The sequence below is a fragment of the Callithrix jacchus genome, chromosome 22, assembly GCF_049354715.1.
Source record: "Callithrix jacchus isolate 240 chromosome 22, calJac240_pri, whole genome shotgun sequence".
Classification (NCBI taxonomy): domain Eukaryota; kingdom Metazoa; phylum Chordata; class Mammalia; order Primates; family Cebidae; genus Callithrix; species Callithrix jacchus.
In genome coordinates this window covers 15818683-15833744 of record NC_133523.1, presented here as the reverse complement: position 1 = coordinate 15833744, position 15062 = coordinate 15818683, and the positions used below count along the sequence as shown (strand labels likewise).

Genomic DNA, 15062 nt, shown 5'->3' with positions numbered 1-15062 from the left:
CTACAGCAGGATTTGGAACTGGGAGGATCTAATTAAAGCAGAGCCAAGGATGGAAGATCAGTTTCCCAAGATGCTTTTGGAGCCCGTGGATCAAGCCATACCTGACGGTGTGGTGGTGTGCACCTGTAATGCACCTGAAACCCTTGGGTGTTTTACGTTCTATGAACTCAGACTTCCCCCTTTTGTGCCTGAAGTGCCAGGGAGACATGGAGAATGGAGGAATCTGGCTGGGCACAATGGCTCATGTCTGTGATCCCAGTACTTGGGGAGGCCAAGGCAGGAGGATCGCTTGAGCCCAGGAGTTTGAGACCAGAGAGAGACCCCATCTCTACAAAAAAAATAAACTGGGTGTCATGGTACATGTCTGTGGTCCCAGCTACTCAGCAGGCTGAAGTGGGAAGACTGCTTGAGTCTGAGAGGTGGAGGCTGCAGCGAGCCATGGTCACGCCACCACACTGCAGCCTGGGTGACAGAGTGAGACAGGGTCTCAAACAAAAAAAAAAACAGCTGGGTGTGGTGGCTCATGCTTGTAATCCCAGCACTTTGAGAGGCTGAGGCGGGCGGATCACAACGTCAGGAGACCAGCCTGACCAACAGGTAGAAACCCCATGTCTATTAAAATACAAAATTAGCCAGGCATGGTGGCGCATACCTGTAATCCAAGCTACTTGGGAGGCTGAGGCAGGAGAATTGCTTGAACCTGGGAGGTGGAGGTTTTGGTGAGCCGAGATCGCACCATTGCACTCTAGCCTGGGCAACAAGAGCGAAACTCCATCTCAGAATGAATAAATAAATAAACAACTTGTGTGTGTCACAAATGAGTGCAATCAGAAGTGTTAAGCAACTACACTCAGTAGGTGTCTAATACATGTTTATTTCACTGAAATGGAGAGCAGGACCTACTTCCAGGGAACAGGTTGAGATCTGGAGTCCCTGTAGGGTCAGAGCTAGAGGTCCTAGAGAAGGAAGTCCTGGGAGGCCTGCCTGGAGGAGGGGCTGTCAAAGCTGAGTCCAAAATGAAGAGGCATTTGCAGTTGCTGAGAAAGCTACCCCTGGTAGGGGGAACTGCAAGAGGAAAGGCTGAGAGATACCAAGTAAAGCCAGGAACCTGCATTCCCACGTGTCCCTCTGCCTGTCTGCAGGGGCACTCAGAAGTACACAGAGCCCTCACTGTCTCTTCGGTCATCGAACTTCTGGATCTGGGTCTTGAGATGCCTCAGTTTACCCTTCAGGTAGTGGCAGCGAGCCTGCTTGTCCAGGAAGCCAGGATCCTAGGCAGGGTGAGAACCCGAAGTCCTTGCGGCAGTCTGCCCCGCAGCCCTCCAGCTGCTCAAGCCTCTGCCTTTCATTCTCAGAACCTCAGTGTTTCTCCTTAAAACTGGGCACAGGCAGCCAGGCAAGCCAAGTGAGGTGGCTCTCGCCTGTAATCCCAGCAGTCTGGGAGGCCAAGGTGGGTGGATCACTTGAGGTCAGGAGTTTGAGACCAGCCTGGCCAACATGGTGAAACCCGTCTCTACTAAAAATACAAAAATTAGGTGTAATGGTGGGTGACTGTGAGCCCAGCTACTCAGGAGGCTGAGGCAGGAGAATCGCTTGAACCTGGGAGGCAAAGGTTGCAGTGAGCTGAGATCATGCCACTGAACTCCAGCCTGGGCTACAGAGCGAGACTGTCTCAAAAAAAAAAAAAGAAAAACTGGCCAGGCTCAGTGGTTCATGTCTGTAATCCCAGCACTTTGAGAGGCCAACGCAGGTGGATCATGAGGTCAGGAGATCAAGACCATCCTGGCCAACATGATGAAACCCAGCCTCTACTAAATACAAAAATTAGCTGGCGTGGTGGTTTGCACCGTAGTCCCAGCTACTCGGGAGGCTGAGGCAGGAGAATCGCTTGAACCCAGGAGGTGAAGGTTGCAGTGAGCAGAGATCATGCCACTGCACTCCAGCCTGGGCGACAGAGCGAGACTGTCTCGAAAAAAAAAAAGCAAAAACAAAACCGGGCCTCATGGGAGCGTCAGGGGATGCAAGACTCACCGTTTGTTTCTTCTCAAACTCCCTCCAAACTCGGACTGCAACTTGGGCCTCCTTCTGCAAGAGGAGGAGAGAGGGGGTTTAGGGAGAGTTGAACTCAAGGAGGGATAGGGAAACTGAGGCTCGGACAGACTAAATGCCCATCTAGTGGGGACTTCAAGGGCTGACCTTAGCCATGCATCATGGCACCCAGCCAGCCTAGAGGAGAAAAAGTCCTGGAGATCTGGACCCAGTGGGTATCCCAGAAGCTTAGGTCGGGCCACTCGTAAGGGCTGCGGGGCAGGGCTTTCTCCCCAGCGCTGACCTGGCTTTGGGGCGGGGGCAGGGAGCTCAGCCGGGCCTCCAGCTGCCTGAGCTTTGCCTGTGCGCACCCCACCTCCCGCTGGAGCTCCAAGTACTCTCCGTACAGGTCCTGGAACACTGCGGCATATCGGCTCCGTTCCCTCGCACTGCTCACCGGTGGGTACTTACTAGCAGGTTGAAGGGGGTCAGAGTGTGAGTGTAACGAACCCCACCCTCTCCCCAGTCAGTGTAATTGGCTTTTCTTTGTCCATGCTGAGTCCCCTATTAAAAATGTCCCTTTTCTTTCCCTCTTTTTATTATTATTTTTTTGAAATGGAGTCTCAAAAATCCTAAAGTAGCTGGGATTACAGGCACGCACCACCACACCCGGCTACTTTTTTGCATTTTTAGTAGAGATGGGGTTTCACCATGTTGGACAGGCTGGTTTCGAACTCCTGGCCTCAGGTGATCCACCCGCCTCGGCCTCCCAAAGAGTGCTGGCATTACAGGGGTGAGCCACTGAACCAGGCTTATTTATTTATTTTTATATTTTGAGATGGAATCTTGCTGTCGCCAAGGCTGCAGTGCAGTGGCACGATCTCGGCTCACTGCAACTTCCATGTCCCAGGTTCAAGTGATTCTCCTGCCTCAGCCTCCTGAGTAGTTGGGATTACAGGCACCCACCACTGCACCCAGCTAATTTTTATATTTTTAGTACAGGCAGGTTTTCACCATGTTGGTCAGGCTGGTTTCCAACTCTTGACCTCGTGATCCACCTGCTTCGGCCACCCAAAGTGCTGGGATTACAGGTGTGAGTCACTGCCCCTGGCCATATTTTTTAAAATTTTTAATTAATAGGCTGGGCGCGGTGGCTCACGCCTGTGATCCCAGCACTTTGGGAGGCCGAGGCAGGCAAATCACGAGGTCAAGAGATTGAGACCATCCTGGCCAACGTAGTGAAACCCCGTCTCTACTAAAAAAATATAAAAATTAGCTGGGCATGGTGGCACGTGCCTGTAGTCCCAGCTACTACGGAGGCTGAGGCAGGAGAATTGCTTGAACCTGGGAGGCGGAGGTTGCAGTGAGCCAAGATTGCGCCACTGCACTCCAGCCTGGCACCTGGTGACAGAGGAGACTCGCTCTCAAAAAAAAAAAAATTAATTAATTAATTAACATTAATTAATTTACAGAGACTGGATCTTGCTGTGTTGCCTAAGCTGTAGTGCAACCGCTTACTCACAGGGGCAGTCCCACTACTGATCAGCAGGAGATTCTTTTCTCTTTTTACTCTTTGCTAAACTTTCATTTTTTTTTGATACAGAGTTTTGCTCTTGTTGCCCAGTCTGGAGTGCAATGGCGAGATCTTGGCTCACCCAAAACCTCCACCTCCTGGGTTCAAGCGATTCTCCTTACCTCAGCCATTACAGGCCTGTGTCCCCATGTCCACCTAGTTTTGTAATTTTAGTAGGGATGGGGTTTCTCCATGTTGGTAGGGCTGGTCTCAACCTCCCTACCTCAGGTGATTAATCACCCACCTCAGCCTCCCAAAGTGCTGGGATTACAGGCTTGAGCCACTGTGTCCAGCTACTCTTTGGTAAACTCTTATTCAACTGTCAAAGCCCCAGTCTTGGTGCCCCCTCCTGATCCCAGGCATGAAGAATCACCTGAGGGACACTCACAGCTCATAGTCGGGCACTGGGTGGGGCCTAGGCGTATGCCCCTTAGGGATGGCTCCAATAGGCTTCTTGGCACCCAGGAGGGCCTGGGAGAGCAGCTCATCCTCAAACACAATCGTCTTCCGCCTTGCCTTGTGGGGTCCAGGCTGGGGCTGGCACGGAGGGCGGGGGGCGCTGGTTTTGAGGCCTCGAGGCGTCAATCCCTGAAGCTGCCACAGGAGTCGTGGTTTGGAGTTGAATCGGGGTGTCGGAAAACCGGAGTCCCTCAAACTGGGGGGACTAAATCTTTTGCCTACAGACCTGGCCTAAGGACCCCGTCCTGGTCAGGCTCACCGGGGGCCCTGGCCCAGGCGGGTGGGTCTGCAGCAGGTGCCCCCGGGAGCCGCGAGTCTTGGGGGGCTCCCGGGTGGGCATCGGTCTCTGGAAGACGCAGCTCAGGGGTTTCCGGGATGATGGGCGGGTCCTGCGGGGGGCGTCGTCGCCCGCGCGCGGCGGGGGTGGTCTGCGGGCGGCCTGCGGGTGGACACGTGGAAAGGACACGCCTGGTGGCGCGCACAGAGAAGAGACGTGGGGAGGCGGGTCCGGGAGCTGCCAACTCTCACCCCGTCTAGGGTTTTTGCACGGACGCATGCGATTGGTCCGTAGCTACTTCCAGACCCCGCCCCCGACTGCGTAATACGGAAGAACAGTATGCAAACGAGCCCTGACGTCGCCGAGCAGCTCGAGTTAACCCCTGCGCTGCCGGAGCCTCGCCCTCTGGGGGCAAGAAGAGCCCACGGACAACCGCGTCCGAGGAGTTCCTCGGGACCTCCGCCCCGCCTGCAAGGCCGCCCGGCTACCGCCCCGGGTCACCTGTCCCAGCGTCTTGGGCTCCAACCCTTGGTCCGTTGTCGGAGAGGCACTGGCGTCCCGCTTGTGCATTAACTGCAGGCTGGACCTGACCGGCGGGGTCGCTCCATAGGGCGGCGGGGCGGGGTCTGACGCGAGGGGGCTGGGCCTGACGGCGTGAGGGCGGGGCTGGCCTGGCGGGGCTGGTCTGCACAACTGCGAAAGAGGTTCAACTCCGACCTTGCCCCTCAAGTTTATTTGTCTGAAAAAACGGGATGGTTTTGAAAATTTAAACTTTGTCTTTTCAGCAATTATATTTTTTTAAAAATTTTAACAGAGTCTCGCTTGCCCAGGCCGGAGTGCAGTGGCGTGATCTTTGCTCACTGCAGTCTCTGCCTCCCAGGTTCAAGAGATTCTCCTGTCTCAGCCTCCCGAGTAGCTGGGACTACAGGAAACTACAGGCGCCCACCACCAACCCAGCTATTTTAAAATTTTTATTTTTTATTTTTTATTTTTATTTTTAGTAGAGACAGAGTTTCGTCTGTTGGCCAGGCTGGTCTCAAACTCCCGACCTCTAGTGATCCGCCTGCCTTGGCCTACCAAAGTGTTGGGATTACAGGTGTGAGCCACCGCGCCTGGCCCCTTTCTTTTATTTATTTATTTTTTCGAGACGGAGTTTCGCTCTTGTTACCCAGGCTGGAGTACAATGGCGCGATCTCGGCTCACCGCAACCTCCGCCTCCTGGGTTCAAGCAGTTCTCCTGCCTCACCTTCCCGAGTAGCTGGGACTACAGGTGCGCGCCACCATGCCCAGCTAATTTTTGTATTTTTAGTAGAGACGGGGTTTCACCATGTTGACCAGGATGGTCTCGATCTCTTGACCTCGTGATCCACCCGCCTCGGCCTCCCAAAGTGCTGGGATTATAGGCGTGAGCCACCGCACCCTGCCTCTTTTATTTATATTAAGGGCGAGCAGGTGGTGTTAGACGGCACTTTTTTTTTTTTTTTGTGGAGAATGGGGTCTGAATGTGTTGCCCAGGCAGGTCTCGAACTCCTGGACTCAAGCTATCCTTCCGCCTCTGCCTCCCTAAAAGCTGGGATTACAGGCATAAGCTACAGCACTGGGCTAGACAGTAGTCTTTTACTGACAGTACTGTTCCTTGCAGTACATGGCTAACTCAGACAGTGCACCCAAAATCGGCCTTTTTTTTTCGATACAGGATCTGGCTGTGTTTCCCAGGCTGGAGGGCATGATCATTGCTCACTGTGACCTCGACCTTCTTCCTGGCCTCAACTGATCCTTCCACCTCAGCCTCCCAGGTAGCTGGAAGCACAGGTGACACCACGTCCCCCTAAATTTTGTATTTTTTGTGGAGATGGGATCTTGCTATGTTGTCCAGGCTGGTCTCAAACTGCTGAGTTCCAGTGATCCACCCACCTCAGCCTCCCACAGTGCTGGGATTAGTGGCATTATCCTGAAATCGTGCTCGGCAATTTTTTTTTTAGACGGAGTTTTGCTCTTGTTGCCCAGGCTGGAGTGCAGTGGCACGATCTTGACTCATTGCAAACTCTGCCTCCTGGGTTCAAGCAATTCTCCTGCCTTGGCCCTTGAGTAGCTGGGATTACAGACATGCGCCACCACCTCTGGCTAATTTTGTATTTTTTAGTAGAGACAGGGTTTCTCCATGTTGGTCACGCTGGTCTTGAACCCAACCTCAGGTGATCTGCCCACCTCAGCCTCCCAAAGTGCTGGGATTACAGTCATGAGCCCCTGTGCCCACCTCTTGTTGACTTTTAGAAGTTCTTCAAATCTCAGCGGGACTAGGTGGCCTTACACTTGTAATCCCAACACTTTGGGAAGCCGAGGCGAGTGGATCGCTTGAGGTCAGGAGTTTGAGACCAGCCTGGCCAACATGATGAACCCTGTCTCTACTAAAAATACAAAAATTAGCCAGGTGTGGTGGCACGCACCTGTAATCCAAACTACTTGGGAGGCTGAGGCAGGAGAATCACTTGAACCCGGGAGATGGAGGTTGCAGTGAGGCATGATAGCACCACTTCATCACTCCAGCCTGGGCGACAGAGCAAGACTCTAAAAAAAGTTCTTCAAATGTCAAGAAAATTAGTTTAACCAGGCAGTGTATCCTTTTTTATGGCTGCTATAAATGGGACGCTTTAAAACATTTTGCAGCTATATACATATATAGTACACAAGAAATGAATTTTTAAATATCTGTAAGTTTCTTGCTAGCTTATGGAATTCTCTCTCTCTCTTTTTTTTTTTTTTTTTTTGAGACGGAGTTTTCGCTCTTGTTACCCAGGCTGGAGTGCAATGGCGAGATCTTGGCTTACCGCAACCTCTGCCTCCTGGGTTCATGCAATTCTCCTGCCTCAGCCTCCTGAGTAGCTGGAATTACAGGCACACGCCACCGTGCCCAGCTAATTTTTTGTATTTTTAGATTTTTAGTAGAGACGGGGTTTCACCATGTTGACCAGGATGGTCTCGATCTCTTGACCTCATGATCCACTCGCCTCGGCCTCCCAAAGTGCTGGGATTACAGCCGTGAGCCACCGCGCCCGGCCGTAATTTTTAAAAAATATAATTTCTTTCTTTCTTCTTGTTTTAGAGATGGGGTCTCACCCTGTGCCCAGGCTGGAGTGCGGTGGCACCATCATAGCTCACTGCAACCTTGAACTCCTGGCTTAAGTGATCATTGCCTCAGCCTCCCGAATAACTGGAACTATAGGTGCGCACCACCACACCTGAATTATTATTATTTTTTTTTGAGACAGAGTCTAGCTCTGTTGCCGAGGCTGGAGTGCAGTGGTATGATCGTGGCTCACTCCAACCTCTGCCTCCCAGGTTCAAGCGATTCTCCTGCCTCAGTCTTCCAAGTAGCTGGGATTACAGGCATGCGCCACCATACCTGGCTAATTTTTTTTTTTTTTTTTGAGACGGCGTTTCGCTCGTTACCCAGGCTGGAGTGCAATGGCGCAATCTCAGCTCACTGCAACCTCCGCCTCCTGGGTTCAGGCAATTCTCCTGCCTCAGCCTCCTGAGTAGCTGGGATTACAGGCATCCCGCACCATGCCCAGCTAATTTTTTGTATTTTTATAGAGACGGGGTTTCACCATGTTGACCAGGATGGTCTCGATCTCTTGACCTCGTGATCCACCTGCCTCGGCCTCCCAAAGTGCTGGGATTACAGGCATGAGCCACCATGCCCGGCCTAATTTTTGTATTTTTTAGTAGAGACAGGGTTTCATATTGGCCAGGCTGATCTCAAACTCCTGACCTCAAGTGATCTGCCTGCCTTGGCCCCCAAAGTGCTGGGATTACAGGTGGCATGAGCCACGCAGGACCTGTTCATTGTGATGGTAGACATTTTAAGTATTTGCCAATTAAAGTCGATGCTGCCTTTGGCTTGAGATTTTTTTCTTTTTTTTTAAGAGACAGGGTTTCACTGTTAGCCATCTCAGCCTCCCAAAGTGCTGGAATTACAGGCTTGAGCCACTGCGCCTAGCCAGCTTGAGATTTTTAAGTGAGGAAAATAACCTAATTTCTTTCTTTTTCAATTAGGAGACTTTGAGTAATGGACGCTAAACAGTACAATGTGTCATTTCAGCATGTGATTTAGTTTTCTTTTCTTTGCTTTTATTTTTTGAGACAGTTTCCTTCCTGTCGCCCAGGTTGGAGTGCAATGGTGTGATTTCAGCTCACCACAACCTCCGCCTCCCAGGTTCAAATGAGTCCTCTGCCTCAGCATCCCAAGCAGCTGGGTCGGCAAGTCTACCCCGCCACGCCCACTAAGTTTTGTATTTTTTGTAGAGATGGCATTTTATCATGTTTCCCAGGCTGGTCTCAAACTCCTTAGCTCGTTATCCTCCCGCCTCAGCCTCCCAGTGCTAGCATTACAAGGTGTGAGCCACAGCGACCCAGGCAATGTAGCTTCCTAAGGAGTCATAAGGAATCATCTTTCTGTCTCAGGCATAAACTTCATTTCTTTTGAGTAGGGTGTCTCACTCTGTCACCCAGGCTGGAGTGCACTGGCATGATCACTGCTCACTGTAGCCTCCAATCCCTGGGCTCCAGGGGTCCTCCTGCCTCAGCTTCCCCGGTAGTTGGGATTACAGGTGGGCGTCACCAAGTCTGGCTAAGTCTCTTTCTTATGATCTACTTTTTCTTTTTTGAGACGGAATCTTGCTGTCACCTATGCTGGAGTGCAGCAGCACGATCTTGGTTCACTTCAACTTCTGCCTCCTGGGTTCAAGCGATTCTAGTGCCTAAGCCTCCTGAGTAGCTGGGATTACAGGCATGTGCCACCATACCCAGCTAATTTTTGTATTTTTTGGCAGAGACGGGGTTCTGCCATATTGGCCAGGCTGGTCTCCAACTCCTGGCCTCAAATGACCCACCTGCCTAGGATTGCTAGGATCCCAGGCATGAGCCACCACACCTGGCCCTGACATTCTTCCCCTGCTCATGCACTGTCTGTGGCTCTCCAGGGACCTCCAGAGACCCTCAAATCTCACTGCCCAAAAAGCACTGCAGGATGGGGTGCAGGGGACAGACAGAAGACAGACAAGGTGGGTGGGGTCTTTATTTGAGTTTGGGCATGATTCGAATGAAGAGGATCATGCTAATGAAGATGAAGCAGACGATAATGAGCATGGCCCACAGCAGCCAGTTGACTGACTTCTGCGTGTGCTGCTCCAGCCGCTCTGACTCCGTCTTCAGCTTCTCCAGGTTCTGGTCTGCCATTTTCAGTGAGTGTGACAGGGTCTGTGGGTGAGGTGAAAAGGGGGTCAACAGGACTAGGGCCAAGTATGGCCAATCTCTACTTCCCTAGAGCAGGCCTGCCCTCTTGTCACTTGCTGATGCTGTGCCCTCTTCTGGGAATGCCATTTTTGCCATGTACAAAACTCCTATTCATCCCTCAAAGCCCAAGCCACCATCCTCCTATGCTGGGAAGCCTTCTCTGATGCCCCAGGGCAGAGGCTGGAGAACTCCCCCAGTCCCCAAACCTGGTTGTCCTTCTTGATGACACTCTGGGCAGCCAGCGTATTGGTCTTGAGGCTCCGGGCCAGTCCTAGCATCTCTTCTGCCAGCTTTTCCTGGAGGTTCTGATGTCGCTGCAGGACGAGGTCTAGCTCAGCTGCCGACTGCTTCTCACTCACTGGCTGGGACCCTGCCACGCCACTGATCCCACACATGGGGGGAAGAGATGGAGTGGGGGAGGGGAGAAGACCAAAACATTTTTAAGGGACCCAAAGGTCATGGTTCCAGCCACAGCCCTGGTAGAGACTGTTTCCCCTCCACTGCTTTGACTTTTCTTTTCTTTTTCTTTAGAGACGGGGTTTCACCATGTTGGCCAGGATGGTCTCGATCTCTTGACCTCGTGATCCATCCACCTCGGCTTCCCAAAGTGCTGGGATTACAGGCGTGAGCCACTGCGCCCAGCTCTGACTTTTCTTTTTTTGAGACAGAGTCTTGCTCTTGTCACCCAGGCTGGAGTGCGATGGCATGATCTTGGCTCACTATAACCTCCGCCTCTCAGGTTCAAGTGATTTTCCTGCCTTAGCCTCCCAAGTAACTAGGATTACAGGTGCGTACCACCACGCCGGGCTAAATTTGTGTTTTTAGTACATATGGGGTTTGACCATGGCCAGACTGGTCTCGAGCTCCTGACTCCAGGTGATCCACCCACCTCAGCTTCCCAAAGTGCTGGGATTACAGGTGTGAGCCATCACGCCTGGCCCCCCCACTTCTTTTTGAGATGAGTCTTGCTGTGTCACCCAGGCTGGAGTATAGTGGCGTGAACTCAGCTCACAGCAACCTCTGCCTCCCAGGTTCAAGAGATTGTCCTGCCTCAGCCTCCTGGAGCAGCTGGTACTACAGGCACGTGCCACCACACCTAGCTAATTTTCTGTATTTTTAGTAGAGACGGAGTTTCACCGTGTTAGCCAGGATGGTCTCTATCTCCTGACCTCGTGATCTGACCACTTTGGCCTCCCAAAGTGGTGGGATTATAGGCGTGAGCCATCGTGCCTGGCTTTTTGTTTTTTTTTTGAGACGGAGTCTCGCTCTGTCACCAGGCTGGAGTGCAGAGGCGCACTCTCGGCTCACTGCAACTTCCAACACCCAAGTTCAAGTGATTCTCCTGCCTCAGCCTCCTGAGTAGCTGGGATCACAGGCATGCGCCACCATGCCTGCCTAATTTTTGTACTTTTAGTGGAGATGAGGTTTTGCCATTTTGGCCAGGCTGGTCTTGAACTCCTGGCCTCAGGTGATCCACGTGCCTCAGCCTCCCAGAGTGTTGGGATTATAGGCATGGGCCACTGAGCCTGGCCTGCTTTGACTTCTGGGAAGAGCACCCACAGAAGTGGCTGGTGGTTGGTTTAGATCCCTGGGGTGGTGCCTCAGTGAGCCAGGGTGTGGCCTGTGCCAGCCCCTCCCCGCTGCACCACCCCAATTCCCTCTACTGCCCCAGGGCTGCAGACACTCACGTTCTCTTCCTCAGGTCCATCTCAGGCTCTGAAAGCAAAACAGGCCAAGCAAAAAGGCGAGCGTTGGTTTCCCGTTTCCAGCATCCTGCCCACTGCCTGTGCTGGGTCTATTGCTTGGAACGCTGTTTCCTCATCTCATCTGCTGCCCAGTCGTATTCTGACTTCTGACCATGCCTGAATGCCCCTCTTCTACGAGGGTCTCCTTACTCCTGTCTCGGTTCCCTCAGATGCCAGCTCCCTGCCTCCAACCTAGGCTTGGCCCCATAGACTAGGAGTACTTAGCTTTAAAATATTTATTTATTTGCTTATTTTGGAGACACCAGTTTCTCTGTCACCCAGGCTGGAGTGCAATGGCATGATCTCAACTCACTGCAACCTCCACCTCCCAGGCTCAAGCAATCTTCCTGCCTTAGCCTCCCAAGTAGCTGGGACTACAGGAGTACGTCACCACGACTAGCTAATTTTTTTGCTTTTTTGAGACAGAGTCTCGCTGTGTCGCCCAGGCATGATCTCGGTTCACTGCAACCTCCACCTCCTGGGTTCAAGCAATTCTCTGGCCTCAGCCTCCCAAATAGCTGGGACTACAGGTACCTGCCACCACATCTGGCTAATTTTTTGTACTTTTAGTAGAGATGGGATTTCACCGTGTTAGCCAGACTGGTCTCAAGCTCCTGACTTCAGGTGATCCACCCACCTCAGCCTCCCAAAGTGCTGGGATTACAAGTATGAGCCATGGAACCTGGCCACCACTTTTTTTTTCAGACGGAGTCTTGCTCTGTCACCCAGGCTGGACTACAGTGGTGTGATCTCAGCTCACTGCAACCTCCCCATCCTAGGTTCAAGCAATCCTCCTGCCTCAGCCTCCAGAGTAGCTGGGACTACAGGCATACTCCACTATGCCCGGATCATTTTTTGTGTTTTTAATAGAGATGGGGTTTCATCATGTTGGCCTGGCTGGTCTCGAACTCCTGACCTTGGGTGATGTGCCTCCGTCAGCACCCCAAAGTGCTGGGATTACAGTCATGAGCCACTGTGCCCACCAGGAGTGCCTAGCTTTGTTTCCTCTGGGGGCCACTTCCTCTGTCCTGGCTCTTCATCCAGGTGTAATTTGGTGATGCTCCCTTGGTGACATTCTCCCTGGCTGGGGAAGACCCTGTTCGCATCAGGCTGGGCATGGAGGCCACAGGGCAGCAAGGATACATGTCTTGTCCTGGCAGCTGGCCCTCAAGTCCTGTTGTGTCCATGGTGACTCACCTGCAGAGTCCTGTGGAAAGAATTATGTGGCATGAGGCCGGGCACAGTGGCTCATGCCTCTCATCCCAGCACTTTGGGAGACCGAGCTGGGCAGATCACCAGTGGTCAGGAGTTCAAGACCAGCCTGGCCAAAAAGATGAAACCCGTCTCCACTAAAAAGACAAAAAATTAGCCAGGTGTGGTGGTGGGTGCCTGTAGTCCCAGCAACTCGGGAGGTTGAGGCAGGAGAATCACTTGAACCTGGAAGGTGGAGGCTGCAGTGAGCTGAGATCATGTCACTGGACTCCAGCCTGAGCGACAAGAGGGAATCTCCAACTCAAAAAAACAAAAAAGGTAAGTGACATGAAGTCACCCCCTGAAGTCACCCTGTTTGTCTCATTCCTGAACCTGTGCCTTCTGATCTTAACCTCCTCACCTTCAGTTAGGGACCTGGGGAAATCCCATGACCTCTGAGCCTCAGTTTCCTCAACTACAAACTGCTAACAACAACAGCTCATATTTTGAAAGGTTGAGCTGATCCACATAAAGTGCTCAGAAAGGAACATATCATCCTCTTTAACAGCGAAGAAACTTACCTGTCTTGTAAGTTGCAAGCTAGGAGCCAAACCCCGCTCTTGGGCCAACTCTGGGGCTTAACCAGACACATTCCATTTTTGCCTTGTACCAAATTCCTATTCATCTTGCAAAGCCCTAGCCACAGTACCCTTGTCAGGCAGCCTTGTGTGATGGCCCAGGGAAGAGATTGCAGGACCCCCGTGGGTCCTGGTATCTGACGGTATTGTGGGTCTGGCTGCCTGCAAGCCAAGGGTTTCCCAGGGACCAGAGAAGGAGCCCTACCGTGCCTAGTAGCTCACTCCGCATCTCGCTGGTGTACCGTGCCCGTGACTGCAGATGCACTGTCTTCGTGGCGGGCACTCGCTCTCTGGCTGTGGTTGGCACACGGCCAGGGGCCAGGAATTGGTTGGCCAGTGCTTTCTCTGAGGAGGTGGTCTGCACAAATGTGGGAAGAGATGTCACTGGAGGGGCAGGTCCTGGGGACCAAGTGAGCAGTGGTGCGGTCTGAGCAGGCAGGGACACCCCTGCTCACCAGCTTCTCGGCCTGCAGCATCCCCTTCAGAAAATCCACCTTCCAGGAATATTCATTGATCACTTCAGAGGCCGGTTTGCTAGGAGCCAGGAAGAAGAAAAACACCTGTCCACGGTCCCCAGCTAAGGGAAGGGTCCCAGCTGGGACTGCGGTCCTGGGATGTCTCAACAGAACAGACACATGCTGATATGAAAGCCCTGAGGCTGCCTGCACTCACCTCGCGTGGACCTTCAGAGCCTGCAGCATGTCCTCCAGGGCTCCCACGTACTGGGGAGGAAAAGTGGATTCTCACCCGGGGGTCTTTCCCATGTCCTGCTCATTGGAGTCAGAGCGGGGCGGGGCCAGAACCGAGGCGGGGCCGACATATGGGGAGGGGTCAAGAGTAAAGGAGTCAGGGCCACTGGGGGGAGGGGCGGAGTCCCAGGGACAGGGGCGGAAGCTACAGGTAGACGTGGCAGGACTGACCGGAAAGGGCGCGGCCAGAGAGCCTCTTGGGGCTGGGGAGTTGGGCCGGATGGCTTCCAACTCTAGGAACCAGCCCTGCGTGAGTCGGACTCTATGCGGCAGTGCGAGATCCCCTCACCTTCTCCAGGCGCCACTCGTCCGGGTCTCGTTTCTCCGCTGCCATCGCCTCGCAGCGGGATAGTAGCCGCACCAGGTTCAGCTCCAGCCTTGATGCCGCCATTATTGCCAGGCCGTGTCCCGCCCCTTCCGCCGGCTCCATGTTAACGGAGGGCGGAAATGCCTTCACCTGGTCTTCCGGGCGGACGTGTTTCCCCTACTCCCGTTCGTTAGCCCATGTTTCTTTTGGGCGGAAGTAGTATCTTGTTTTGAGGCGGGGCGCTGGGCCAGGAGAGGGTGGCTCAGGGCTGTAATCCCAGCATTTTGGGAGGTGGAGGTTAGAACGGATCGCTTGAGACCGAGAGTTCGAGGCCAGTCCGGGCAACGTAGCGCTACCCTACCTCTATTTTAAAAAAATAGGAGAGGCACTACCCCACTCTTTCTTACTCATTCTTTTCCTCGAGAACGTGTTAACCCTTCGAGAATAATCGGAGGACACGTGCAATGTGCCCTCTTGTTCTGATATGCCTGCTGAAAGTACCTTCCCCACCTCCACTTCTGCCTAGATTCTCTGACGGAGGTGTTTCGCCTCCACGCGCCATTCCCAATTTCTGTTTTTTCTTTTTTTTTTGAGACGGAGTCTCGCTTCGTTGCCAGGCTGGAGTGCAGTGGCGCCATCTCGGTTCACTGCAACCTCCGCTTCCCAGGTTCAAGCTATTCTCCTCCCTCAGCCTCTCGAGTAGCTGGGATTACAGGTGCCTGCCATCACGCCCAGCTAATTTTTGCATTTTTAGTAGAGACGGGGTTTCACCATGTTGGCCAGGATGGTCTCAATCTCAT

General features: G+C 52.9%; 2 protein-coding genes across 3 annotated transcripts; both read right to left on the bottom strand.

The window, feature by feature from the left end:
• Positions 1 to 854: 854 nt before the first annotated feature.
• OCEL1 (occludin/ELL domain containing 1) lies at positions 855 to 4914 on the bottom strand. 2 transcript variants are annotated; one of them, XM_017967602.4, is made up of 6 exons: positions 4839 to 4914; positions 4287 to 4499; positions 3990 to 4195; positions 2333 to 2498; positions 2032 to 2085; positions 855 to 1271 (listed from the first exon to the last, which is right to left on the bottom strand). In XM_017967602.4, the coding sequence occupies exons 1-6, from the start codon at positions 4905 to 4907 to the stop codon at positions 1149 to 1151; spliced, it is 831 nt and encodes a 276-aa protein (XP_017823091.1). In that variant the 5' UTR covers positions 4908 to 4914; the 3' UTR covers positions 855 to 1148. The 2 variants fall into 2 exon arrangements, with proteins under 2 accessions (XP_017823091.1, XP_002761920.1); XM_002761874.6 differs by having other exon boundaries at positions 4320 to 4499.
• A 4482-nt stretch (positions 4915 to 9396) lies between these two features.
• USE1 (unconventional SNARE in the ER 1) lies at positions 9397 to 14360 on the bottom strand. Its single transcript, XM_002761873.6, has 8 exons — positions 14245 to 14360; positions 13879 to 13928; positions 13662 to 13740; positions 13412 to 13564; positions 12575 to 12584; positions 11321 to 11348; positions 9839 to 10013; positions 9397 to 9596 (listed from the first exon to the last, which is right to left on the bottom strand). Exons 1-8 carry the CDS (start codon positions 14344 to 14346, stop codon positions 9414 to 9416), a joined length of 780 nt encoding a protein of 259 aa, XP_002761919.3. The 5' UTR covers positions 14347 to 14360; the 3' UTR covers positions 9397 to 9413.
• Between the last annotated feature and the right edge of the window lie 702 nt (positions 14361 to 15062).

What these genes read in the sequence shown, in the direction of transcription:
- OCEL1 (XM_017967602.4), bottom strand. Translation starts at nt 4,907, where the DNA reads ATGCACAAGCGGGACGCCAGTGCCTCTCCGACAACGGACCAAGGGTTG. An exon ending in AGCCCAAGACGCTGGGACAG is followed by an intron (nt 4,500 to 4,838) that starts GTGACCCGGGGC and finishes GTCCACCCGCAG; the next exon opens with GCCGCCCGCAGACCACCCCC. An exon ending in TGCCCCCGCCCCAAAGCCAG is followed by an intron (nt 2,086 to 2,332) that starts GTCAGCGCTGGG and finishes CTCCTCTTGCAG; the next exon opens with AAGGAGGCCCAAGTTGCAGT.
- USE1 (XM_002761873.6), bottom strand. Translation starts at nt 14,346, where the DNA reads ATGGCGGCATCAAGGCTGGAGCTGAACCTGGTGCGGCTACTATCCCGC. An exon ending in ACGAGTGGCGCCTGGAGAAG is followed by an intron (nt 13,929 to 14,244) that starts GTGAGGGGATCT and finishes TTTCCTCCCCAG; the next exon opens with TACGTGGGAGCCCTGGAGGA. An exon ending in TCATCAAGAAGGACAACCAG is followed by an intron (nt 9,597 to 9,838) that starts GTTTGGGGACTG and finishes CCTCACCCACAG; the next exon opens with ACCCTGTCACACTCACTGAA.